At 48.3% G+C, this 25,303-nt stretch overlaps 11 protein-coding genes across 15 annotated transcripts; 5 read left to right on the top strand and 6 right to left on the bottom strand.

Moving 5' to 3' along the window:
* Nucleotides 1–134: 134 nt before the first annotated feature.
* On the bottom strand, nt 135–5,840 carry FOIG_03465 (PEK/GCN2 protein kinase). Of its 3 annotated transcripts, none has more exons than XM_031201333.1 (6): nt 5,445–5,840; nt 3,252–5,378; nt 2,859–3,197; nt 1,817–2,810; nt 1,347–1,765; nt 135–1,295 (listed from the first exon to the last, which is right to left on the bottom strand). In XM_031201333.1, the coding sequence occupies exons 1-6, from the start codon at nt 5,658–5,660 to the stop codon at nt 576–578; spliced, it is 4,815 nt and encodes a 1,604-aa protein (XP_031068857.1). In that variant the 5' UTR covers nt 5,661–5,840; the 3' UTR covers nt 135–575. The 3 variants fall into 3 exon arrangements, with proteins under 3 accessions (XP_031068857.1, XP_031068858.1, XP_031068859.1); XM_031201334.1 differs by having other exon boundaries at nt 369–1,295; nt 3,252–5,375; nt 5,445–5,834; XM_031201335.1 differs by having other exon boundaries at nt 369–1,295; nt 3,252–5,840.
* Nucleotides 5,841–6,824: 984 nt separating this feature from the next.
* FOIG_03464 (uncharacterized protein) lies at nt 6,825–8,924 on the top strand (the record flags this gene model as incomplete). Its single annotated transcript, XM_031201332.1, has 2 exons — nt 6,825–6,882; nt 6,937–8,924. The coding sequence occupies 2 exons, from the start codon at nt 6,825–6,827 to the stop codon at nt 8,922–8,924; spliced, it is 2,046 nt and encodes a 681-aa protein (XP_031068856.1).
* Nucleotides 8,925–9,207: 283 nt separating this feature from the next.
* FOIG_03463 (urease accessory protein) lies at nt 9,208–10,112 on the top strand (the record flags this gene model as incomplete). The annotated part of the gene is made up of 2 exons (XM_031201331.1): nt 9,208–9,346; nt 9,397–10,112. The coding sequence occupies 2 exons, from the start codon at nt 9,208–9,210 to the stop codon at nt 10,110–10,112; spliced, it is 855 nt and encodes a 284-aa protein (XP_031068855.1).
* On the bottom strand, nt 9,511–11,525 carry FOIG_03462 (pre-mRNA-splicing factor CWC2). Its single transcript, XM_031201330.1, has 2 exons — nt 10,847–11,525; nt 9,511–10,797 (listed from the first exon to the last, which is right to left on the bottom strand). Exons 1-2 carry the CDS (start codon nt 11,454–11,456, stop codon nt 10,193–10,195), a joined length of 1,215 nt encoding a protein of 404 aa, XP_031068854.1. The 5' UTR covers nt 11,457–11,525; the 3' UTR covers nt 9,511–10,192.
* Nucleotides 11,526–11,620: 95 nt separating this feature from the next.
* Nucleotides 11,621–13,654, top strand: FOIG_03461 (uncharacterized protein). The gene is made up of 6 exons (XM_031201329.1): nt 11,621–11,808; nt 11,859–11,887; nt 12,078–12,092; nt 12,145–12,169; nt 12,234–12,665; nt 12,715–13,654. The coding sequence occupies exons 1-6, from the start codon at nt 11,780–11,782 to the stop codon at nt 13,298–13,300; spliced, it is 1,116 nt and encodes a 371-aa protein (XP_031068853.1). The 5' UTR covers nt 11,621–11,779; the 3' UTR covers nt 13,301–13,654.
* Nucleotides 12,838–14,348, bottom strand: FOIG_03460 (uncharacterized protein). The gene is made up of 3 exons (XM_031201328.1): nt 13,966–14,348; nt 13,826–13,912; nt 12,838–13,771 (listed from the first exon to the last, which is right to left on the bottom strand). The coding sequence occupies exons 1-3, from the start codon at nt 14,091–14,093 to the stop codon at nt 13,666–13,668; spliced, it is 321 nt and encodes a 106-aa protein (XP_031068852.1). The 5' UTR covers nt 14,094–14,348; the 3' UTR covers nt 12,838–13,665.
* Nucleotides 14,349–14,893: 545 nt separating this feature from the next.
* Nucleotides 14,894–16,887, bottom strand: FOIG_03459 (acyl-CoA dehydrogenase). Its single transcript, XM_031201327.1, has 4 exons — nt 16,587–16,887; nt 16,449–16,525; nt 15,655–16,399; nt 14,894–15,602 (listed from the first exon to the last, which is right to left on the bottom strand). The coding sequence occupies exons 1-4, from the start codon at nt 16,608–16,610 to the stop codon at nt 15,090–15,092; spliced, it is 1,359 nt and encodes a 452-aa protein (XP_031068851.1). The 5' UTR covers nt 16,611–16,887; the 3' UTR covers nt 14,894–15,089.
* A 267-nt stretch (nt 16,888–17,154) lies between these two features.
* On the bottom strand, nt 17,155–18,653 carry FOIG_03458 (Ras-like protein Rab7). The gene is made up of 7 exons (XM_031201326.1): nt 18,321–18,653; nt 18,199–18,252; nt 18,038–18,133; nt 17,800–17,979; nt 17,705–17,749; nt 17,556–17,658; nt 17,155–17,509 (listed from the first exon to the last, which is right to left on the bottom strand). The coding sequence occupies exons 1-7, from the start codon at nt 18,348–18,350 to the stop codon at nt 17,400–17,402; spliced, it is 618 nt and encodes a 205-aa protein (XP_031068850.1). The 5' UTR covers nt 18,351–18,653; the 3' UTR covers nt 17,155–17,399.
* Nucleotides 18,654–18,745: 92 nt separating this feature from the next.
* Nucleotides 18,746–20,247, top strand: FOIG_03457 (uncharacterized protein). The gene is made up of 2 exons (XM_031201325.1): nt 18,746–19,601; nt 19,650–20,247. Exons 1-2 carry the CDS (start codon nt 18,876–18,878, stop codon nt 20,022–20,024), a joined length of 1,101 nt encoding a protein of 366 aa, XP_031068849.1. The 5' UTR covers nt 18,746–18,875; the 3' UTR covers nt 20,025–20,247.
* FOIG_03456 (guanosine-diphosphatase) lies at nt 18,760–22,363 on the bottom strand. 3 transcript variants are annotated; one of them, XM_031201322.1, is made up of 3 exons: nt 21,781–22,363; nt 20,379–21,726; nt 18,760–20,327 (listed from the first exon to the last, which is right to left on the bottom strand). In XM_031201322.1, the coding sequence occupies exons 1-3, from the start codon at nt 22,025–22,027 to the stop codon at nt 20,270–20,272; spliced, it is 1,653 nt and encodes a 550-aa protein (XP_031068846.1). In that variant the 5' UTR covers nt 22,028–22,363; the 3' UTR covers nt 18,760–20,269. The 3 variants fall into 3 exon arrangements, with proteins under 3 accessions (XP_031068846.1, XP_031068848.1, XP_031068847.1); XM_031201323.1 differs by having other exon boundaries at nt 18,774–20,327; nt 21,796–22,363; XM_031201324.1 differs by having other exon boundaries at nt 20,379–22,363.
* A 250-nt stretch (nt 22,364–22,613) lies between these two features.
* Nucleotides 22,614–25,110, top strand: FOIG_03455 (uncharacterized protein). The gene is made up of 2 exons (XM_031201321.1): nt 22,614–23,264; nt 23,312–25,110. Exons 1-2 carry the CDS (start codon nt 22,992–22,994, stop codon nt 24,761–24,763), a joined length of 1,725 nt encoding a protein of 574 aa, XP_031068845.1. The 5' UTR covers nt 22,614–22,991; the 3' UTR covers nt 24,764–25,110.
* The last annotated feature ends 193 nt before the right edge of the window (nt 25,111–25,303 follow it).

Below are 25,303 nucleotides of genomic sequence, written 5' to 3'. Positions count from 1 at the left end.
CACCTCCCTTAAGCACGGCCCCACCCCAAGATCACGCTTAGGTACGTATCCGTTCCCGCCCGCTCCAGCCCTGCCCGTCTGCATTCCCGTCCTTTACAGCCATTTGATGTACTGTAAAGTGCATGAGATAGGGAGAAACAGGTGATCAACATGCCATGGCTATGGAATTGGAACGTGCCCCTTTTTCATTTCTTTGTCTTGAATATACTTGTACCTGATCGACAAACGCTCCGGCCGCTGCTTTAGGGTATATGCGTCTTTGGGCTGATTCAGCGTCAGCGCATTGTATCATCAGTGTTTCGAGTGAGATTCATGTCAAAACAATATGCAGGATTGAGGAGGGCCAACTGCGTTGCTTATTGTGTCTCCATTAAACTACCTTTTGGGTATAAGAATGATGAGGATATCCCTTAAGTCTCTTATCTAAACTGTGTAAATATCTTCAAGAGTTTCCCAAATCTAGATCTAGTTTAGTATATGTAGCCAAGCTTTAGTATAAATTTTATAGACTTGTTATAATCTTTAGAAGTTTTGTAAATATTATTAGAATTTATGATATCAGAACCCTAAGTTTATTAGGCCCCAAGATCGTAATACACGCAGTTACCCGATCGAAAGTTGTACAGGAATGCGTGCCGCGACCCGTCGTTTTTCTTCTGATACTTAAACCTCAGGTTATCCAACTCGTCATGGATCTCACGGATATACTTCCTCTCCGTATTCGTCACCGACTGCTCGACTTGTCGCCAGCCCTCAACCTCTGAGAGGCAGGTTCCGCGGATTAGGTCCATGACCTGATCTGTGGTCTCGATGGCCAAAATAGGTCCATCTAGGAAAGACTGAACCAAGCTGCTGGCACTGCTTTGAGCTTGTTCCACAACCGTTCTACGGTTGAACTTTTTGCTCCGTGTTTGTGCCACCAGCACACGAACCTCCTGCTCTTCCTTCTCGCCCGAGCCATTGGTATCTGCAGAGCTGTTGCCGCGAAGTTTCACCACTGTTTTTGAATCGCGTTCTCGAATCTCGTTACGAAGCCAAGAAAGCAGTTGTGTTGTTGGTATATCTGCATCAGGCACATCCTTTCGGCCCAAGCTTTTGATCTTCAACATTGCATCCTGTTTGATGATGATGAGCCAAGAATATTCTTCTTCTCGGTGTTTCGATAACAAGTCTTCGGGAGATCTGGCATCCTTGGCCAGCTCAGCGCTGATGCTGTGTGCCCAGAGCGTTTGAAGTATCTCGGCACCTAAAGATCTCGACACAGCAGCGTTGAAGCTAGCTATCAAACAATCACACTGTCGCATGTATCAGTAAGTGTTGCGCATATGGTCATGTGAATGACTTACTCGTCGAGAGTTAAAAATTCCGCTTGATTCGTCCTCGGATTTCTTCAAGAACGATCGCCCCCCGGCTTTGGGGATCTTTGCCAATCGCTCCCATGCCAAACTGAATCCAACTGCATGTTTCTCCCGGACTTGGCCACCAGCCCTAGGTCGGAATTCTCTGATAAGTTGATCATACCTACCGCCAGCAGCAAAAACATCCTTGACCTTTTTATCGTAGATGCATGAAAAGATGATGCCGCCCGTGTAAAAGGCTTCTTTCAAGCTGTTCAAAGGATTGATATAGATCTTTGTTCCTACACCCAGGCGCTTGCAATACTCAATGACTTCCTTGAGATGCGCGATTGTCGGAGAAGCTCGCTGGTACATATTGCTGCCCTCAAAAAGGGTTTTTAATTTGGAGAATGTCTTGTTTGGAGTGTCTATTCGATATTAGCTCTGAAGCTTCATATATGTCACTGTACCTCACTTACCTCTGAAGTCGAATTTCTGCAATTCGTCCACGCTTATAGCCGAAACACCTACAGTTGGTGACCGCAGCTCGACCCTAATCTTCTGCCAGTTAAAATTGTGAATGTTCAGCTTACTCAACACATCTGCCGCTGCACGTCGACTTGCAGGGCTTATCCCACAATACTCGAAGACAAGTTGTAAAAGATCTGAGTGTCCCAGATGGAAACACATAGGAGTTGTGGACAAGGAGGGAAATGTGTGGACAATCTCATCCATCACTTTGAGAACCTCTGCTTCATTCAAAGCAAAGTCCAGGGCGTCAGTGGTGACAATGTCGAAATCAGCTTCTCCAAACATGAGTGGGTGGCCTCCATCGTTCTTGTCGCGGAAAACGTTGCCAAAGGTAAAAGATCGTTCAACTACTGGATCAAAATACGCCATCATCCTTGCGTTTCCCAGTGTGAGATCATAGGGCAGCTGCACCACTTTGCCTCTCGGGGTCAAAAGCTGGACAGCATTATCTCCATAATGTGATGTCCGTGGATATATGCTGCTTCGAGGGGGTTCCAAAGCGCCATGGCGGCGGAAGATCGAAACAAGCTCTTGCTTGACCAGTACTTGATTGAGCAGCTCCTGTGGACTCAATGACCTCGCAGACATATCCCAAGCGTAATCCTCAACAGGGTCCATACGCTTCGAAAATAGCCACGAAAGCGTCTTGTGGTAGTATGGCGAGCTTGGGTTTGCAAGTATAGCAAGAGTCTGTCTACCTCTCACACTCTCTATTTGAATAGGCAGCTCTTCGTTGTTGAGAAGGTCAGTACTTGAGGGCCTCTCCTTGGGGTTATGGTTGACCAGAGACAATATGATTTCTGCCTGAGCTTTGTCCGTAGGCTTAAAGTCCGATGGCAACACTGGTTTCGGCCGCCTAAGCTGACCAAGGACATCGGCCTTTTGCATACCCATCATAGGTAGATAACACATCTCGAAGAAAATGATGCCGAGTGAATACATCTGATTTCGTTAGCGTAACAAGGCAACGTCCGGATTTGATCCACTTACATCGACCTTCGTGCTATATATGCCGTTGACCGTCGACCTGACTTCAGGGGCGGAGTAATATGCAGTACCGATGCTTCTCGTCATATCGTCTGTCTCCAGAGTGTTTCCGTTCGCCTTTTCCAGTGAGAATTGTCCGCTGGTGGCAAGTCCAAAATCACCAATCTTCACATTGTCAATACCATCAGAGTCGCTAGTAATGAAGATATTTTCCGGCTTCAAATCACGGTGGACGATGCTAAGCCCATGGATATGAGCCAAACCTTCCAGAATCTGAGAAAACAGTCGCCAAATTTCAGGAGTATTCTTGTAAAGATTCCTTGCGATCAGATCTCGAAGGGTCTGGCAATGGTGAGCAAATGCGTATTGGAGATGTTACTAGACTGCGTGACTCACTCGTTTCTCACAATACTCCATCGATATGTACAACATGGTTCTGTATGAACGTTGATATCGAGCTCGTCGCTGGAACATGGCGTTTCTTTCTTTATCTGGCGACGAAACTCTGTGAATAGACATCTCATCTTCTGTATCATCCTCATCTTCTGTCTCGTCTTCATCAGAGTCATCTTCAGAGTCTTCAGAGTCTTCGAATCCATAATCGACGTTGGCATTGGATGAGATGAAATCAAGCCCTCCTGTACTGGTAGCGAACTCAATGTCAATCCCAGCAGACCCAGTTCCTTGAGTGTTCTCTTCGGTAAAGTAACCAGTTGATGTATCATCTTCAGTTTCGGCTTGATCAGGAGCTTCTTCAACCCATGCGGTATTGTATCGGACAACCGCAGGATGGTTAAGCTGAGACAAAAGCCTTACCTCCTTTAGAATCTCTGTAAGATTAGCTTGGGAACGTGGTTTGATTTTCTTGATGGCGTAAATCTGGCCGTCCAGCTTCATCCTCGCCTTAACCACCTCTCCGAAACCGCCCTTTCCTAGCCTGGCTTCCTCAATGAAGTCTTCTGTGTACCGTGACAGCGCGGGACCTCGATGAGTAGTAAACTCATGTCGAGGTTTTGCCGGAAGGTTTTGTGTGGACACCGAAGAGCTTGTAGACGGAACTGCAGGAGAGTCTTGGAAAAGAACTGGAGCATCTGTGGCTAAAAATTCGCTGGATCCAAGCTCAAAAGCTCGAGGCCGTTTTTGCTTATCTTCCTTGAAGAACCTGTTGACTAACTCATGCAGCGAATGGGACAAAGTGACCGATTCCATAAGATTCTTGGGCGATGAGTATGTTCGTAGCGCGTCAAGGCCAAAGATCATCTGAATGAACACAACGCCGAAATCCCAAATATCTGTCTTGAATGTATACGAGGGCTTAGATGCACCGGCAATCTCAGGGGGCAGCCAGTAGGCAGACTTGGCAGTGTTCAATCCCGGAAGACCAGGTTTGTTCGAAGTGATAGAGTGAATTTCCCTCTGATACCAGGCATCAGAGATCTTGGGGACGGTTTGCCCATTCGGCTCTCGGAACAGGAGAATGTTCCCTGGGTGAATATCTTGATGTGCAATATTTTTGTTGTGAAGGAAATTGAGCGCATCTAGCAGATCCCGCGTCCAGGAACGCACTCTGCCAATATTCTCAATCCGCCCTGCAAGCTCCAAGAACTCCTCCAGAGAATTCTTTTCTGCCAAGGGAGACAAGACGTTCACAGTGCACACATTCGAGACAGCAGGATCAGTAGAAAGTCCGGCCTGGACCTTGAAGCCCAAAACTTCAACAAGATGACGATGATGAACTCGCTTAACAGACTTGAGATCCTGAAGACGAGACTCGAGACTTTGTAGCTGAAGCTTGAACTCTTTCGTGTCCTTATTTGTGGTACGGATAACAGTCTGCTTCAGTGCCATAGGCAGGTTGCCTTGCCCATTGATCAACACAGGTCGGACTTCGTAAACGGTGGATACAGGTCCCTGCCGAAGGTGACGTTTGCTTGTAACAGACTTGAAGACGAGGGTATTTCCCGACTGATCCGTAGCGTTACATAATTGCTCGAACTCGATGATTTCTTCTGTCTCTAAGCTTGTCGAAGATTGCTGGGGCGTATTGCCGCCGTTACGACGCTTTGACTCCTTAGCCTTCTGTTTCTGTCGATCAATCTGCTGTTGGAGCATCTCGGCCATAATACGCTCTTCTTCTTGCATGGCTTCTATTTTCTTTCGGGCTTCTTCTTCTTTCTTCTCTTCTGCTAGCTTCGCCATGGAAGCTTCGTGCCGCTCTCGTTCTTCTTCGAGAGAAGGTAGATGCTTCCCGTTTGCCTTCGCTTGCGCAGCATCCTCGAGGATATCCCGTACTCCTTCGACGATTTGATCGATCATTTCTTGTGCATCCTGTGCGAATAACTTGGGCTTCGTCTCTAGGTACTTCTGGATCTTGAACGTCGTAACTTCCTTGAGGTCGTAGTTCTTCAACGTGATAAGAGGAGGTGACTTTGGGTAAGTTGCAGTCATGACAAAACCCAGCGTACAAGCAAAGTCTTCATCCGATGATGCTTTTATCCGGATATCAAAATGTGGTTCTGACTTCTATAGGTCGTGAGCTTCAAAGTCGCCCAGATGATGGATCTCGATGATAAGGGTTCTTTAAGGTACCTTCCAGGCGTTTTGAGTCTCGGTATGCATGACGAAGTCGTCGCTGTAAATAGCCTCAAGGGCCAGTAGTTCGTTCTGTTGTAGCTCTTCATATTCAATTTTGTTGGTGACCTCCGGGCTCGCAGCAGGTAGCAAGCCCGGGAAACTTGACTCATTTTTGTTGTTATTCTTGAGACCCGAGGGTGTGTTCCATACCCCAGATTGCTTCCCCGCCATGTTTGCACAAAGAAGAAGTCACAGCAAAAGCTGCGACTTCTACAGGGAAGAGGCCATGACGGCGATACTGAAATGATAAATGATGTTGTATTAAGGAATTTATAAGGATATCCAAGGTATGGATAAAGATAAGTAGGAGAGGAAGACAAATCACCTTCTGACGTCGGGACAGCGGGGTAGGTAGTTAGTTTCTAGGGGATGCGAGAAAAAGAGTGGCCCCTACCTACCATCTCGACCTCGAGATGCTCAGGTCCATGGTATTCTAATGTTCTGATTATTTTATCTAAATATTATCATAAGCTCAAACTTACTACTCTAAGTCTTAGGTCTAAGATTAGGCTGCATTTATATGAAATAATCATCTAAAAAAAGAGTAATACTTATTCTATATCTCCTGAATTCCCTCGTCTCAAGACTCTTCAATATCCATGTTTCCATCTTTAGTTCTCGATACCTGGCATCCATGGCTGCCAACTCAATTGGCGACACCCATTCACAAAGGCGGTGTCGTTTCATCGAATTACACGCGGCCACAGGGCTGATGAGGGGTCCGCTGCGGCTCTTGCGGTGGCCACCTCAACTTAATTGCTTGAGTGCTCCATTGGAGCTGCCGCCTGGGCCACCTGGCGTCCCTACAGGTCGTGCAGCGGACTAGATGTAACTCCAACCTTGAATGACCCGGAAGAAAATAAGGAATAGCGAGCTCTTCATATGATGACAGTTGCTCCTAGGTTCAAGTCTAAGTATTGTCTCAGCAATGCTCCTCCTGTTCATGGTAATATGGTTCTAAGTTATGATAGCTTGCAATGTACAGAGTAGCTGCAGAGAGACTGATATCTTGCATTAGCTGAATGGCCCCCTCTATTTTCGCACTAGCGCAGTTCTCATTGGGTGGAAGGCCCTGGTGGGACAGGGGCGCCAGGGTTTGGCGTCTTTGATCTGCGACAGGTGGAAGTAAACATTGAAAACGAAAGTCAACATTGACATCAACGAATTTTGTCCAATCCTATCCTGCCACAATTAGACGGTCAACAACACAACACGATCGACGAGGAGGATAAATGTTACTACTTCATCGTTTATGATCGCTTATGCGAAGGACTTCCCTCCTTTAATCGGGCGTTTGACATTTCGCATTCACGCCTACGCGCAACGTGCCGCAAGATGTTGGGTTGGATGTTGAGACGCGGCGAGAACGCGCCAGAACCGGTCAATGATGGAGGTATGTATGCACTTAGACATGATAGCAGGTGAAATAATTGACTTCGTTTACTAGACACCACGCAAATTGACCAACCTGACACCCCCGCGCCTGTTTTCGCTGCTAGAGCGTTCAAGAGTGCATTGTTTGGAACTCCAGCGCGACCTACCAACCAAACTACAAAAGCAGTAGCAAAAGACAGAAACGACAAGACAGATCAAATGTCTCGAACCCCGCCTCGACCGCAAGGAATTCTTTTGACCCCAGGTACTGGAACTACGAGACGAAAACGCGTATCTTTTGGACAAGACGTCAAGAAGAATAACAATCTCAGCAAAGAGCCAGAAACGCGCCAACGCACACGATTAAACGACGCTTTGGAAAAGGCTTCCAAATCGGTAAATCAGAAGAACACAGCACAGCAAGACCAGGGCGACTCTTCAGATGAGTGGGAAGAAGCTGATGACGAGGACTACTGCACACACGACATTACGGTTGATCTTAACGAGCCTCACTCGCAGTCGGGCAGATATTGGAAGGAGGAATTTGAGAAATACCACGAAGACGCGAAAGCCGAAATGGAGAAGCTCCTCAAGTATAAGCAACTGGCGAAATCGTATGCCAAACAAAAGGATGCTGAGGCAATTGAACTCGCAGTTAAGCTCAAGGAAGAACAGCAAAAAGTAATCGAGATGGAAAGGCAGATCGCCGAAGGTGCTTCCAAGATTGCATCGAAGCGAGTAGACAGATCAGACGAAGTCAGTTCCGAGCTTTTATCGACACTCACGAAGCAAACAGCCCTGGCTGTGCAGTATCGAACACGCGTCCAAGAGCTTGAAGACCAACTTGAGGAGTTCCTTCGAGAGCGGGAAGACGATGCCGATCCCAAAGACCGCAAGCGACGACAAGCGACATCACCCAGGACGCAGAAAACCCTTATCGAGACACAGCGCGAACTGAGGCGAGCCCGAATGCAAGTCAAGGAAGTTGGCGAACTTCGTGAGCAGATATCTTCTCTAAAAAGTCAGCTCAGAGCGGCTGAGAAGCGTGCTACCCAGGCTGAGGCAATGAACGAAACGAAGAGTACACAAGAAAAACCCGAAAACGAATCGGTGCGCGAAGGTTCACGAGCACAAGAACTACGCGCCCAGCTTCGTGAAGCAAGGGAAGAAAATAGGAAGAAGGATGAGGAGCTACGACAGCTAAAGCAAGAATTCGAAGCCTATCGTAATGAAACTCAAGCCCACAATGCGGACACCAATGGAGTTTTAGAACGGGCGCACACTAAGATTGCGGAGCTCAAGAAGGAAATCAGGATCCTCAAGACTGGGGACAATTATGCTCTTGAGCAGAACGACAACGCTGCTCGGCCTAAGAGCTGGCATGTTCAGACAGACGCAGGGCGTCTGGCAGACGAGGCCTCAAAGCCCAGAAACGTCGATGTAGATGACAGCACCAAGAATCGAAGGCATAATATGGAACGACGAAGCTTTGACTTGACCGAGCTTGGAAATGACACCATGGAGCTCAAGGCGACAGACCCAAACGTGCCCTCATTACGCCAAAAGTTTCACGAAGACGCTGTGCCAAAGGTCACCAAATCGGATATCGGCACGTCAAAGCCAATATCGTCAAGTCTGGGTGATAAGCCAGACATTGGCCGGCCTAGATGGCAGCCATTCGTTCCGCGATCACCAAGAAATAGAGCATATCTTGGCGAAGAAATCACCAAGCGAATTGAGAATGGGGGTGCGACTCCCGGCCGAACTGGCTTGGATGACATCGCCGCGCCTGACCTGCCCGCACTGGCCAAGTCGATCGCTCGCTCGAAGCGCATTACATCTGGCGAGAAACCTGAAGAAAGAATCGACTTACTACACGACCACTATGCGCGTGTAGGGGGCCCAGATCCCAACAACAGCACATTAATGGCCAACGCGCCAAAGAGTGTGTTGCCGCCTGAGCGTAGAGCTGCTGCGATTGCAAGAATTGAACAAAGAATGGCGGAGAAGAAACGAGCGCGTGGAAGAAAAGCATATGATAAGGAGAATGTTCGACCTTGAGAATGATAATGTACATACGATGGATACCTTGGGTGTGATATGAGTAAGTGAGGTGGAATACCCTGACTATTGACAATTGTTCGTCATCCAGTCAAAAAGACTGAATTGGATTGGCATTCGCGTGGAGTTTAAGGGGTTTTCCTCGAAGGAATTCTTATTGTTGGATTTACATGATGATGGTTGTCATGGTTTTGATAAGTAGTTATTTTAAACCTCGATGGTCTTATCTCTGAACGAGCTATTTTGATGCTCAACTTAACCTCTAAAAATATCTAAACTCATGATGCCTTCACAAATCCTGACCCCAGATACGGCCAATGTTATTCAAGATGAGATTTTTTATTTAGAAAAGCGTCTTCAGGATGCTAAAGCGCGTCTTGACAAAGTCCTACCTTCGCCACCCCTGTCTATGGCTACAGAGCGTAAGACTCATCTCAACCCATAGATAAGGACCATAACTCACGACTCATAGCTCATCTAGCCTCGACAACTCATTTTCTACTTCTTCTCTCAGACTCGGCACTTCCATTAGGCTCATTTGCTTTTAGCAGTGGTCTCGAGTCTTATCTTGCTCACGAACCGCGTGCCTCGGCATCGTTTGCCTCCTTTCTTCCTTCATCGCTTTCATCGTTCGCCGCGACAACACTACCCTTTGTCCTAGCCGCGCACCGCGACCCGGATTCTCTTCCTCAGTTAGATGATCAGCTCGACGCTGCTATCATTTGTACTGTTGGTCGACGTGCGAGCGTTGCACAGGGTCGTGCACTACTAGGAATCTGGGAGCGGTCGTTCCGTGCCAGCTGTCCAGATGTTGATGGGCGTCCGTTGAGGGAATTTGCAGCATTTTTAAGACGTGAAAGTCAGAAAGAAGTGCCTCTTGTCTCTGCGCATCTGGCGCCGCTGTTTGGAGCGATATGCGCGCTTGTAGGACTGGGTTTGCGACAGACAGCATATGTCTTCATGCTGAGTCATGTCAAGGCGTTGATATCTGCTGCGGTGAGAGCAAGTGTCTTTGGTCCCTACCAGGCGCAAAAGGTTTTGGCTGGGCAGCAAGTACAGAAGCTGATCGACAACATGATCGATCGAGAGTGGAATACTCCCGTTGAAGAGGCTGGGCAAACAGTGCCTATTATGGATTTATGGATTGGACGGCATGAGACATTGTACTCTAGAATTTTCAACAGCTGATATCGTATGCTGCTTGTGGTATCATTATTGTAATACAAAATATCTTTGCATTTCTAAAAATCAATCAAAACGCCTTGTCCCTATTCATCATCGCTGTCGCTGTCACTGCCGTATGCCACCAAAGGTCCTGTTGTAGCCGCTGCTTTCGGTTTCGATGCCACCGAGACCTTGGCCTTGTTAAGAGCCGCGAGGGTGCTGCCTGAGAAGATACCACCAGTCTCTTGTTGAGGCTGAGGCTGCTGCTCTTCAACTTGAGCTGGTGGTTCGCCGGACTCTCCGTTTTCAATCATTGGCCGTTCCTGATATTCAACTTCAAAACCTTCTCGACCCAGGGGGTTTACTGCCTGAGTGCCTCGGGCAAAGTGGATTTCATCGGGCGCCTCGTATCCCTCAAGACCATAGCTGCTTTCGATCTTCCGTCGCTTTCTCGCTTCGGGATCTCGGCCTTCGATTTCAGCGACGAATTCTGCGGGAAGGGCTCTTCGAATAGCCTCAGCGGCTTGCTCCTCGATTTTGCGCGCTTCTCGAGCTTGCGCCATGGGGTTGGGATCGGCTGTTGCCCAGCGAACGTTGAGCACTTCCTCGTGGTCGAGAGATTGATGTGCCATGGCCTCTTTGGCAAATTCGGCATTGGCTTGGTTGACGTATGTGATAAAGGCGACACCTCGGGTGTTGAGAACACGAACTATGATTGTTAGCAACAAGTCAATTGGGATAGTGGAATTGGAACTTACTGCGCTCGACAGGGCCCCATTCTGCAAAGTGTCGCGCCACAATCTCTTCGATATCGTCTGTAACATGAATCCTTCCAACATACACTGTTCTGTTCTGCCTCATAAAACTTCCGACACCACCCATGTCGTCTCGGTAATCGGAAAACTTGTCGCGTCCAAAGCAGTCGACATTGGGGTTGAAGTGATCGTATGGTCCAGGTAGCCTATGAAGAAATTCGCAGTCTTGACCCTTGGGACAAACGCCGCGCGCAAAACGTAAACAGAAGTAGCTTCCAGGCATCGCGTCGGCGTTGGTATATCCGCTGTCCTTCGCAACATTGCAGCGACCCTTCGCCTTGGTCTTCGATAGGTACTTGTCTTCTCGATCACCACCAGACCACTTGTTATACCAAATGTTGAAGATTGTGCCGGTCTGAGGCGGGGGTTCTGATGTGACGAAATCGGGGTCGACTTGGGCGCGCGCAGGTCGCTTCTTCTTGCGAATTATCTTCTTGACGACTTTCTTTCCGGTTGGCGCTGCAACCTCGGTATTCGTCGTCGCTACCGCCATGTCCTGCCCTTCTTGCTCGACGGCCGGCGCCGCTTCGATTTGTTCTTCTGTATCGGCCATTATATCTAATGTGGAAGATGAATCCTTGAAAAGTTGTTGTGATGGCAACGCGACGAGCCTGTGCTGATGATGCAAGGCTGTAAAAAGATCCATTTCTGGGGAGAAATAACGTGTCAGAAAGGGAAGGCGGTGAGACTGACCTCCCGCACCTGTGGAGCTTCATGTTCGAATTCTGCCACGACTTCATCAGGCCTCTCTCAACCCCCCACTCATGATTTAGATCTTGATCTGGCGCCTAGGATTTGGTTTACACTTTCTGTTGATTGCCTTTTCTTTGTTGAACTGTTTCTAGAGACGCAAAAGCGTCTCAAAGTACCGCCAATATGGTGAACATTACGGAGAAGATCAAGGAGCAAGTTCAGTCTTGAATACAGTGGCGGGGCATCACTGACATAATAACAGGATTGAGGAGGAGATGAAGAAGACACAAAGTGAGTAAATCTATGATCTTAGAAAACCTGATGTTATGTCCCTTTGTTGCAAAATTGCAGCAGTTTGCCCAAAGACGAGACCTAAAACAGTCGGTCTTGGGTGAAATTAAAGTTGCGACGAGTTGGAGGAATATCAAATCGTTCCAAGGACTTCACAAGGCTTCGTGAATATTGACTAATATCTTTTCAGAGAACAAGGCGACTGGTATGTTGTCGTAGAAATAATTTCTGAATGTTATAATATTAACGACACCCAGAATATCATTTGGGTCTATTAAAAGGGTCGGTTTGGCATGCCATGGCTACAGGACTATGTCCTTGAAAAGATTTATACTAATTATCCTAGAAAACTCGCTCGACTAAGGGCACAGCTTCTAGAGCCTGGTCCTGGAGCTGGCGGTGGTGGTGGCTCAGGTTTCGATGTCAGCAAAAGTGGTGATGCGCGAATTGCTCTTGTTGGTTTCCCATCAGTAGGAAAATCGACATTCTTATCGAAAGTCACCAAGACGCGGTCCGAAGTTGCTTCTTATGCTTTCACAACCTTGACAGCCATTCCCGGTGTGCTTGAGTATGGTGGTGCTGAGATTCAGCTGCTCGATCTTCCCGGTATTATCGAGGGTGCTTCTGAAGGCAAGGGTCGAGGAAGACAAGTTATTTCAGCCGCCAAGACCAGTGACCTTATTCTAATGGTTCTTGACGCTACCAAAAAAGCCGAACAAAGAGCATTGCTCGAGGCTGAATTGGAAGCTGTCGGTATCCGCCTGAACCGAGAACCACCGTAAGTTCAACTGAGACAAGTTTGAATCGCTATTAATGTGAGACTTTAGCAACATTTACCTCAAGGTCAAGACAGCGGGTGGCATGAAAATCACATTCCAGTCTCCTCCCAAGAACCTGGACGAGAAGATGCTTTACAACATCCTGCGCGACTACAAGATTCTTAATTGTGAGGTTCTTGTCCGTGATGAGAACGCTACAGTCGACGACTTCATTGATGTTATCATGAAGGACCATCGAAAGTACATCAAGTGTCTGTACGTCTACAACAAGATTGACAGTGTCTCGCTTGACTTCTTGGACAAGCTAGCACGCGAGGATCATACAGTTGTCATGAGCTGTGAGCTGGACCTGGGTATCCAGGATGTTGTGGACAGATGTTGGAAAGAGCTCAAGCTGATCCGTATTTACACCAAACGCAAGGGTGCTGAACCAGACTTTGGTGAGGCGTTGATTGTGCGCAGTAACAGCACAATCGAGGATGTCTGTGACCGCATTCACAGGACTCTGAAGGACACGTTCAAGTATGCGCTGGTATGGGGTGCTAGCGCAAGACATGTTCCTCAAAGAGTTGGTCTGGCACACCCTGTGGCGGATGAAGATGTAGTGTATATCGTCAGTGCTTGGAAGGCTTAGATATATGTGCAAGCCTCGTGAAGCCAAAACAAAAAATCATTACTACACTCGGTTTCATTCGTTCAAGTTTAGAATTCAAAGACAAGCTTCATTGTTAAAATCCGTACATAAACCGGCCACCAGAAAAGAAAGGCAAGCCAAACCCTGTCATCGCGTCATATCATCAAGCCAAAGTTTCCGTAACCTGTATCACCAATACAATGTGTGTATGTGTACGTCAAGTGAACCCCTAACGCCCTTAACCTGACCTCCAGCGGTTTAATAAACACCATTGGCTAGTAGTCAATAGCCAGCAAAAGCAAAAGCCGTATCCATGAAATGTGGACATGTTTTATCCGGAAAGAAGAGACATATTGTTGATTCTCTTACAACTGGAAACCGGCCTTGGCTGGTGCTGGCTTTGCCCCCAAGGGATTGTCGCCCTGGAGTTTCTTAGCGCTCGCTTGGGCGAACAAGGACTTAGGCTTAGCCCTGAAGAAGATGTTAGTTCATTGTTATTGTCAGAGAGGAGAAAGAATGACGAACTTGCTGGCGTGCTTGTTTCGTAGAGCATTGATCTTTGCAGAGCAAGGGCTCATGATGTTGTCTGAAGGCGAGACGTACTTGTTGGCACTGCTTCAAGGTTAGACTTTCACATTGAGTAGAGGCAGTTCAGAATCACTCACGTCTCTTCCTCAGCCATCTTGGACTGGAGAACCTGGCGATGATACTCCATGCTCTTAACGTCTTTGGTAACTGGCTGCTCAATCATGGGAGCGTTGACGTCCTTATCGGCGAGAACCTTGGCTGACATGATGAAAGTGTTGTGAGAAGTTGTGAAGTAGAGGCGTTCGTCTGAGAGAGTAATACTCGAGTGTAGAGAGAGTAGAAGTTGATTTACGATAACGTTCTTTGTTTGTGTATGAAGGAAAACAGTTGAGATGGATCTTGGGTTTCTTTAATGAAAAAAATAGAGTGCCCTTGTATGAAATTGGTACAGTCCATGCACAAGTAGGAGAAAATTAGCAGGCAAAGTAAACGGTGCCCTCTGTTAACTGGGCAACGGGCAATTAAAGAAAAATGCAAGGATTTTGGGCAGCAGGGACCCGATGACGTTGATTATTTCCGTGTTTTAGCGGGCGATAGAGGCCTGGAATGGTCGGTTACAGGGGACTCCACTGTGAGAAATGGCACGCTGAGGCCTGTGTTTTACGCTTGCTTGTCGTGAACAACGCACCATCACTGGGGTAATGGAATGGCATGACTTACATGTATATGGAAAAAACTCTCAGGGATTAGATGTTGACTCATTAAGAAAAGAGACATTGCATTGATAGTTCTACGACACCCAATGAAAACTCAAGGGCACTGGGACCTTTAAAACAACTCGTTAGCTATACCCAGTTGTTCTAGGTATAATGGAAGTGCAATATGGCATATCACACTTGAGACTACAAACATAATCAAGTATCACTGTCGACGGAGGATTCTCGGGAACTGTGCGAATTATGCCGTTAATACTGGATGCCATGGATGGAATCAATGCCAACAATTGCCCTAAGAAGCTCTAGGTTCCCTGTTTCAGACACCAATGGCAAGTAAACAGACTGGATGTCCATATCAAAAGTTCACCTTCTACAAGCAATTGCGGAATAGCTATACCGAATTCAACAAATGGCGTGTAAGATATCTAGCATGTTTAATAATATAATAATTCGGATATTCAACTAGTTATGCGGCCGCCCTTTGGCCAGTATCAAACAAACAACCAACATGCTACCACGCCACTCTTCGCTGTGACAACCAAAACCTACAGCTTAGCATTGTGCTTTATTCTAGCACCAGGCTGGGACCTCTCAACACCGTATTGCTTCAACAACTCCTCAGTCTTAGCCCTCTGTCTCTGAATTGTCGCTGTCGCCTCAGCACTGCGCTTGTTCTCATTGCGTCCCAGCTGCTGCAGATGCACCTCATCAGGTCCGTCGGCAAGGCGCAGCGTTCGGATACCTGCCCACATGTATGCCAAGGGTGTATCCTGGGAGACACCAGCGCCTCCGTAGGCCTGAACCGCACGGTCGATGACATTGAGAGCGGTTTGGGGAATGAGGACCTTGGCTTCTGCGATCTCCTTGAGGGCCTTCTTGGGACCTAGGTCGTCCATCTTGATGGCGGCATTGAGAACGATCAGGCGTGCCGCGTCGATTTCAATACGGGACTTGGCAATCCATTCGAGGATGACACCGTGTTCGCGGAGAAGCTTGCCAAATGGCTTCTTAGACTCATCGTTGACACGGAGGAGCATCCAGTCAAGAGCACGCTCAGCCTAAATATTGTTAAATGTTGGTTCAGACTAAGGAATATCATGGCAAACTTACAGCTCCAATGCTGCGCATAGCATGGTGAATACGGCCAGGTCCAAGGCGACCCTGAATAATCTCAAATCCTCGTCCCTCGCCGAGGACGAGGTTAGAGACAGGAACTCTGACGTTCTTGAAGGTGATGTGTCCATGGCCGTGAGGAGCGTCGTCGAATCCGTAGACCTTAAGCATGCGGTCGATGGTAATACCAGGTGTCCCGGCGGGTACCAGAACGACCGACTGTTGACGATAAGGGTCCTTGTTGTTGGCATCTGTCTTACCCATAACGATGTAAATCTTGCATCGTGGGTCACCAGCACCGCTGGACCACCACTTCTGGCCATTGAGAACGTACTCGTTACCCTCGCGACGGATATCCAACTCAATGTTTGTAGCGTCAGACGAAGCAATTTGAGGCTCTGTCATGAGGAAAGCAGAACGGATCTTGCCATCCATCAGAGGCCTCAACCACTGCTCCTTTTGAGCATCGTTACCATACTTGGCCAACACTTCCATGTTGCCTGTGTCAGGAGCTGAGCAGTTGCATGCCTCGGAAGCAACGTGTGAGCGACCGAGCCACTCAGCCATGAGTCCATACTCGAGGTTGGTCCAGCCAGGAGACTCCTTGTAGTGGCCCTTGGGAAGGAACATGTTCCAGAGACCGAGCTTTCGGGCCTTGGCCTTCAGATCCTCGATGACGGAAGGGTGACCTTCCCAACGAGCATCACCCTCTCCGGCTTGAGCCTCTACAACAGGGTCGGCACTGATATGAGTTAGAGATGCAGTTGCGCTGTGTGAAAGGGGCAACTCACGGGATACATTCTTCCTCGACGAACTTGGCGACAAGGTCAAGCTGCTTCTTGGCAGCATCGCTGACGCGATTGGCAGCCTGCATTATCATTGTTAGTGTCACTATGCTGTTAACCGAAGTTAGGGATGGAGTTTCTCACAATGAGAGGGATTCTCGCCGACATCGTAATTGTCTATAGTCGACTTAGGAAAGACTGTGGTATGGTGGATGATAAGGGAGTGTAGTATCACAAGCCAAATGGATGATATATCACAACAACAGTGTTAGACAACGAGATGATATAAGAAAGAAGAGAGGAATCAGGTCAAGATATGAAGAAATAAAGTACAAGTTACTGCAAATAATTCTACCCCAGGTTTGTCTCAAGCTCCAACTTCTCCGCACATCGTCGAATGTCCAGCAACGGAGCCGAGGTTCGCGGCTGCTGACTGTACATCTTGGCCACTCACAGCTCGCACTTCTCCAAGTGGATACTTTTGAAATCCGGGGTACAACTGCTATCATTGGAAGCCTCCACAGCCTCGGGCAGCTGTGGGTCTAAGCCGAGGAGCTCTGCTAGCTGACTCAAGCTTCCCCGGTTATAGGCGACTTGATTGATGTACGATATTGATAATGGCTCGATTTTTGATCTAATAATGGCCTGATTAGATGCATCTTCAAGTAAAGCCTAGGCATTGCCTCGAGACTCTAGCAGCTGACACATTAACACTCAAACACATCTCATATCACCATCATATCACACTCAAGATGCTGAAGCAATTTCAAAGACAGAACAAGTCGCATCCATGTATAAACACCAAGGAGAAATAAGAAAAAGAACTAAACCCAGCTGCCTCTTTATGATACATTCAGGCAACGTCAATGATCCACCACCGAGGATAGCTACCCTCCTCTTCACTCAACACAATCACAAACCTCCCCACATCCAATCAACATCTGCCCATGTCATCCTTTAACAAGCGCAGCCATCACGGTCATTCTCGATGTGGATGTTGATCGGGTCATCAAAGTCGCCGCTGAATTCCTCAGACTCTTCTTGGGCGAGAGCGTTGCGAGCAATCACTGCGAATTATTAGCTTTATCAAGGTGACAGAGCATAGAGTCTTACCCTCAAAAGCCTGGTCGATGTTAATGGCTTCCTTGGCACTTGTCTCAAAGTAGGGAATATCGCCCTTGGACTGACAGAATGTCATGGCGCGCTTGTTGGAAATCTTGATAATGTTAGATCGTGATCACCATTCCTTTCTGCTTACTTACCACTCGCTTGCTCTCCTCAACATCAATCTTGTTTCCAAGCACGACCTGATTTCTGCATCAGTACGCTTCCTTCTTTCAAGCTTAGGGCCACTAACGAATGGGAAGTTTGGAGGGTCCCGGGGAGAAGCCTGGATAAGGAATTCATCTCTCCAGCTGTCCAGTGCCTCGAAACTCTTGGCATTGTTTACGTCGTAGACCAAAACGCAGCAATCGGCACCTCGGTAGAACGCCACACCGAGGGATTGAAAACGTTCTTGACCGGCCGTATCCCAGAGCTATCCCAAAAAAGTCAGTCTACTATCCTCAAGGTGCGATCTTGTGTCCCTGTCCTACCTGCATGGTAACTTGTCGATCGTCAACGAGGACCTCTCGAGTTAGGAAGTCGGCGCCGATAGTGGCCTTGTAGCTCGCGCTAAACTTCTTGTTGACCTGTAATCACAAGATCGCCATCAGTCTTTTTGCAATTTTCATCGACATTGGTTGAAAATGCGTACATATTGGTTCATCAAGCTGGTCTTGCCAACACCGCTATCGCCCAGGATGATAACCTATTTTCACAATCGTATCAATACTTGGGTTCCGGACAAATTCTGGCGTGGCTTCCATCATCTCGCACCTTGAGAAGGACCTTCTTTCGTGAAGACATGGTGAAATATTGTTTCTGGACGAGAAGTGTTGCTCAATGACGTTATCTCGAGCGTTCCAGACGCAATGATCGAAGCGCCGTCGACTTTATAGCCTCGATTCCTCTATTCTTCGGTTCGCGGGCTGTCTTCGACGTGAAGCAAGACTGCTGCTGCTGTGATCGATCTGGAACTTAAATTCGACCGTCAAGAATCGGGTTCGTAAAAGGTTGGTGTTTTGGAGATGGCAGCGGCAGATGACAGTGGGCGGAGGTACCAATGTCGCAGCCTTGCCCGTCGCTCGAGGTGATTCTACAGACTAGTCCGGGTTTAGCTTAGCGGTATGCATAAGTCAGGAAAGTGGGGGGTCGTAAGCCGCTGGCGGTCTTGGGTTTGTGCAACTCCACGTGACATCATATGCACCTCTATCATGCGACATTAAGCTCCCGAAGACTAGCTTTCACAAGAACGTTCTAGTAGGGGTCAACCTTCATTATCAGGTACGCAAAGCCTCATGGACGTGCCAACGAGGCTGAGACGGCTGAATTATGGCGGATGATGGCCTTCTCGACAAGGTCCACGCTCTGAGTGATCTCGAGCTGGCCTTACTCCTTTGTCTAATTAGTCGCGAACACTGTCTTGTCAGCACACCATCCGATGCTATCGACGACTTGATTCAGGAGCTACAGCTCGTAGCTACAAAGACATTTGGCCTCAGTTGGGTCGTGATCGATTGCACTCCCTCCACGACGCTCGAAGACTTCGCTTCTGCTCTTCTTCTAGGCAATGCGGCTTCTCCATCTAGTCACTCTCCGACAGCATCGCGCCACCCCGACTCATACTTTACCTCGAGGCCATCAACGTCGCATCCGCGCACGCCCCTCAGTCCTCTAACGCCCAGTGGTGCGTTTACCTCTCGAATTGCCAACGTTGTTTTTGCAAAGAATCTCGATCGAGCACCACAAGCTGTACAGATCCAAGCGCTGGAGCTTCTACGTACCCGTCGTATCTTTACACGAACATCTGTTCAAACAGCTCCGAAACAATTCGTCTTTATTCCGGTCCTAGAGGCAGTGAGTGGAGGCGAAGCTCGCGTGACGGCGCACTTGAATGATTTCTTATACATAGCCTATTGGCATAATCCCGAAGATGGATTCGTCAACTTGGAGGAGGCAGATGGCGGCAATGATGCCGATACTGCCTCCACGGGCAGTGTTGTGAAAAGGGGTCCTGGTGATGAAACCAGCTCAGACCCACCCCAGATCGTCGAAAGCGTAGGTTGCCCTGGTTCAATTTCTTTCCAGTCGTTGACTCTATCATAGGATATCAGTTATCTTGGTACACTCAGTAAAGAGGCGCAAGTAGATGTCGAAATCATCCGCTACCAGATGAACATCGTCTCATTTCTTCGAATGCACCGAGCTGTTGCTGGGGGTATCAGTCCCACAGCCACAAAGCACTTTGGTCAACTCATGCGTTGTTTGGCTGCTCTGCATTGTCTAGACTTTGTGACACCAGCTCTGGTTGGCCTCGCTGCCCGCAAGGTGTACTTACACCGAATACAGCTGACTCCCCCTGAAAAGGAGAGGAGCATGCAATGGGGGAGTAGACTGGAAGCAGTAGAAGCCCTGTTAGAAGATGTCGGTCCCGAGGATGTGATTGAAGATGTCTTGGGCATGGTGACCGCGCCGGTCTAAGGCGGGTACCTTGTATTAATTAATTCTATAATATTCTACACGTCATGACAAGTCGAGGACTCCAGTTCCCCCATGAAGCCACTCATGGCTTACAATCTCGTCCATCTTTTGTTCATGATGCCGATGGTCCGTAGCGTGATTTTGCCATATCCCAATGTCATTGCCGTCCCAAAAGAATCGGCCTAGTAGTAAAAGCAAAAGCCAACATACATCTCCTTTCAACGCCTAATATCCTATGGTATAACTTAAGCAATCTGGTTGACCTTGCAAGACCAGCCGGAACCACCAGCAAGAAGAGGCAAACTGAGATATTATTAGTAAGGGACAAAAAAAGACGAAATCGTAGAAACTTACCTAGCGCCGAGGCACCAGCCGAGCTCGTTGCCCTTGATCTTCTTGGCAATCTTGACCTCGCGGTCAATGGGCATATCGTAACCACTGTGGAGGAGAGCCATCATGAAATTGAGGTCCAGGCACCACTCAGGTCGGCCATCCAACTCAGCCATAGCATCAGGGATGGTTGTGAAAACATCCCAACCAGACTTGCCCATGCAGACAGTCTGGGTAAGATCGTGCATCTCACGAAGAGTGAAGGAGTCGGGCATACCGAGGGGCTTGGTGCGGTCGAAGAAGTAGGAGAAGATGTAGACATCCTCCTTGGTGAAGGTCTTGGAAAGCAGGGGCTGGTGAATGCCGTTGAAAGAGCAGGGAGCGAGCTTGCACTCCTCATCCTTGTTGAGAATCTTCTCAGCAAGGTTTCGGCACTGAGCGGGAGCAGGCTGCGAGGGACCAACAAAGGTAACTTCAACAGGCTCCTCGCTGCCATCAAGAGTAACCTCAACAGTCTTGTTCATGCCGGGGGCAATGCAGGGGTTAACAATGGGTTGCTTTACCCAGGCCTTGTCGGTGTTCTTAGACTCGATATCCTTGATGAGAGCGCCATGGATGGCCTTGCGGGCAGCCATAAGACCATAGCCCAAGTGAGAGTGCTGGTAGAGCTCGAAGTGACGACCGCCGAAGTCGAGATCATACTTGTGGTCACCCTCAGCAAGCTTCTCGGGCATTCCACCGTGAGCGGCGCCCTTGAAAGTGGGCTCGAAAACGATCTGAGTAGAACCACCACCAAGATCAAAAACAGCGGCAGTCTCGCTCTTATCGGGACCGCCAATCTTGCCGAGAAGGTAGTTGGTGGTGATCCAAGCATAAACACCTTCGAGAGAACCGTCCATGATAACGACACCCTCGTTCTCCTTGTCGACGACAGGGAAGGGGTAATCCTGCTCGAGGTGTCGTCGGACTTCAGCAAGAATAGCATCGGAAGCTTCCTTGCCAATCATTCGAAGACCAGCGGTGGCCTTGACGGCGACGGGAGTGCAGCCCTTGAGGGCGTTGGGAACGGTATCCATAGCGACCTTCATGAGGGGATCGAGACTCTTGGCAGCGGCCACAGGGTCGCCGTTATACTTGCTGAGGCCACCGACATCCTTCTCGGTCATCTTGAACTCCTCGTGCTCAAGCTCAGGGGTATCGCCACAGTTGTTGAACTTGTAGACGTGGATTCGCGAACCAGTGCTGCCGGCATCGATCATGAGAACGTACTGGACAATAGGCTTGTCCTTGGAGTAAGACTTTGTGCATCGTTCGGTACCGTAGGAAGAATCTGAGGGGGACTGGCCATTGTTGCCCTGCGCAGGATGAGTGACTGCTTCTTGTTAGCACAATGCCATTCGGACTCTCGATCGACTGCTGCTACTACCTCCACTAGGCGTACCTTCGTGATACACTTCAACACCCTTGGGGGAGATAAAGTAGAAGAGGGTAACAATCGCAAAAACGATGGCGGCAGTCTTAATCCACCTCGTCCGCTGGGACTGTGTCATCCAAGACTCCTTCATCCTGCCAATAATGCCTTGCCTCTTGGGCTTAAACTTGTATCGGTCTGGTTTCTCGTGAGGGTCGAAGACGGGGAACTTTGATGAGGGCGGCGATGTGGGTGTTCTCATGAGCGCGGGTCTCAAGAGAAGGGGAGATAAGATTGTGGTGTCGGGGCTGTCTATTTAAAGAAGGGACTGGACTCGGTCGACCATCGGATAATTCTAGGGAGGGAGGGAGTGGTTCACTTCGAAACGAGGGTTGGATTGGGAGGAAGAATGGGATTGGAGCGTGGCGAAAAAAAAAAAGGAATAAATTAAAAGGGATGGGACGGACGAGATGAGATTTTGGTTGTTGGCTGTTGACAAGCTGGCTCTCTCTTTCAGTTGCAGACCGATAACACGGATACAGTGAGAAAGGGGGGGCAAAGATAGTTTTCGTGAGAGACGGAAATGGTTTGGTTTGCGTGATACAGCCAATCTGCATGCTTAAAAATCGAGGTTCCACACGCACCTCCACGGCCATAGCGATAGTGCCCGTCCAGCTGGCGCATCTGTCAGGGGCTTGGAACCTTGGAGTATCAATTTTTAGGGGAGACATGCGAAAAGCCCCTGAAATCCCAGGGAAGAGAACGAAACGCTAATTTTAGATGCCCCACCAATGGTCAATATGCGACTTTTGATGTCATCAAGTTCGAACAGTATTATTGAAAAGTGCCGAGAAGATAGTTATAACTAGGTATTCAATACTCGTTCAAAGTGCCCTGGCTCGATCTGTTATTTTCCGGTTATGCCATGACTCTAGAACATAGACTCAACTGCGCCTCTTTTCTAGGTAGACTCTCTCCGTCAGCGCCTTTCGAATGTTCCAGTCTCAAGTGAAGTCGACGCAATGTTGCCTGCCTATAGTACTTTCATACTTGCACTTCAATTCTCAGAATCCTCAAACTCGACCTGTTCAACCCAATAACCACAACCTTCGCTCCCAAGGCTCTGATCAAACCTTCATAAAGCCATAAATACCTCTCGTGAATAAATCTCTGCGATCCTTATCAGCCAAGAAAACCACATTCCTCTCACCCCCAAGAGACAAAAGATGGACGTCCAACTCTTTGTCTATGACCTCTCACGAGGCATGGCCCGTCAAATGTCCATGGGTCTTCTGGGCTTCCAGCTCGATGCCATCTATCACACCTCTATAGAACTCAACGGCAAAGAGTATGTCTATGATGGAGGCATTATCGCAATCAGACCAGGCTCGTCACACCTTGGACAGCCCTTGGAGAAGATCCATCTCGGCACAACGAATCTGCCGATGGATGTAATAGAAGAGTTTCTTGACTCTCTACGGCCGATCTTTACACTAGAGGTAATGCCCTTGCTACATGTTTTGCTTACTTGTCTAACGATCCACAGGCCTATGACCTCTTTCATCACAACTGTAATAATTTCAGCGATTCGTTCGCAAACTTTCTATTAGGAAAGGGTATTCCGGAGCACATTGTCAAAATGCCACAGGCTGTTCTCGACTCGCCCATGGGCCGTATGCTTCTTCCTCAGCTTACTCAAGGGATCAATGCCGGGAGACAGAATGGCTCTATCCTCGGACTTCAGCAGAGCGCTCAGACGCCAAGTGCTCCAAAACATGGCGTCAAGATTGTTTCCAATTCTGCCGAGTTCGATCGTTTGATGAACGGGGCAAAGAATTCATGTGCGGTCGTCTTCTTTACCTCAGCGACATGCCCACCTTGCAAGGTCCTCTACCCAATTTATGACGAACTTGCGGAAGAAGTTGGGGAGAAAGCCACACTGATCAAGGTCGACATTGCACAGCCCCAAGCCCACGAAATTGGAAGCCGATATTCCATCAGAGCGACACCAACCATCGTGACATTTCTGCGTGGTGATGAGGAAAATAGGTGGTCAGGGGCTGATCCAGCTGCTCTTCGAGGAAATGTCCAGCTTCTAGTGCAAATGGCACATCCTGTTCATCCTCATGAGAGACTCCGGCTACCGACCTTTGCAAATCCCAATGCAAAGCCTGTTCTCTATGCAAAGGTCCCTCCGCTGGATAAACTTCTGGTTAAGATGGGTGACGAAGTTGCCAGGAAGCCAGAGGTACAGGCTCTCAAGAAATACCTTGAGGATCGGGCAAAGGATGGTCCTTCAAGTGCAGTCATTCCCGAGATGAACCACCTGTCGAGCCTTGTCAGGGATTCAGTCACAGCACTCCCCATTGATATTCTTTTCACTATCGTTGACTTGTTCAGATGCGCTCTTTCGGATCCTAGAGTCAGTGGATACTTTGCTGAAGAAAAGAACCATGAGACAGTCCGGACTGTGCTGGACTTTGTCAATCAGCAATCAGGATGCCCTTATGCTCTTCGCCTGGTCACGCTCCAGATGGCCTGCAACTTCTTCTCGACGCCCCTATTTTCTGACGAAATCATGCGAGACAACTCGTTACGTGCTGCGGTCATTCTTCTCGTCTCTTCTAGTTTCCTTGACGAGAGCCATAACAACGTGCGAGTTGCTGGTTCTTCCCTCCTCTTCAACTTGTCAGTGGCAAATCGCCGGGCAAGACAGGAGTCAAAACTTACGCTTTCAGGAGATGACGAGATCGAGCTTGCTGCGTCAGTAGTCGAGGCTATTGCCTTGGAAGAAAAGTCAGCAGAGGCGTTGCATGGAATGCTTCTCGCTTTGGGTCACTTGGTTTATGGTACACCACTTGATGGCGATCTCCCAGATCTTCTTCAGACAGTTGGTGCAGGAGACAACATCCTTGGCAAAAAGTCCAAATTCCCTAATGAAAAGCTTATCACCGAAGTCGGAAAAGAGCTTATGGGCAAGGGGCTTAGGAAGCCATAGTCATTTTTCAATCTTATCTTCTAGATATGAACAGTTAAATACTACTCACGACTTCATGGCAAAGTATGTTCGTCTATGCCCTTCTTATAGAACGGATTGGCTTGCCTTTTGGAGTGCAGGTTTGTTCTCTCGAAAACACAAAGAACGAGAAGCATCAAGATGTGCGCTTTCGAAGGATGGCGTCACCTCGCTGCTTAACGATCCTTTTTGGAAGGTGAAATTGTCAGGTAAAGACAAGTCCGTATGAGCATATCGACAAGATGACCAACCTGACCTCTGGCGGATTGACTTGTTGGTATGCCGTGTTAAATACTTCCACATTGGACAATGACGTCGGACTATTTAAGTGATTCAATCAGTTTGTGCTTTTGTATAAATGAACGGGTTGGATCCCACTCTGTAAGAGATATTGATCCTCTTCAAGATCTTTTGACAAGTTCTCCGACTAGAACTATTTACCGTGACAATAATAAGAATATACACATCTTCATTACGAGCTCAGTGACACTAGGGTTTCAACTCAAAGGAGCCAGTTGGAGT

Source organism: Fusarium odoratissimum (assembly GCF_000260195.1).
Source record: "Fusarium odoratissimum NRRL 54006 unplaced genomic scaffold supercont1.4, whole genome shotgun sequence".
In the NCBI taxonomy this organism is placed as follows: domain Eukaryota; kingdom Fungi; phylum Ascomycota; class Sordariomycetes; order Hypocreales; family Nectriaceae; genus Fusarium; species Fusarium odoratissimum.
The sequence above is the reverse complement of the archived record's forward strand: the minus strand, read 5'-3'. Positions and strand labels throughout refer to the sequence as shown.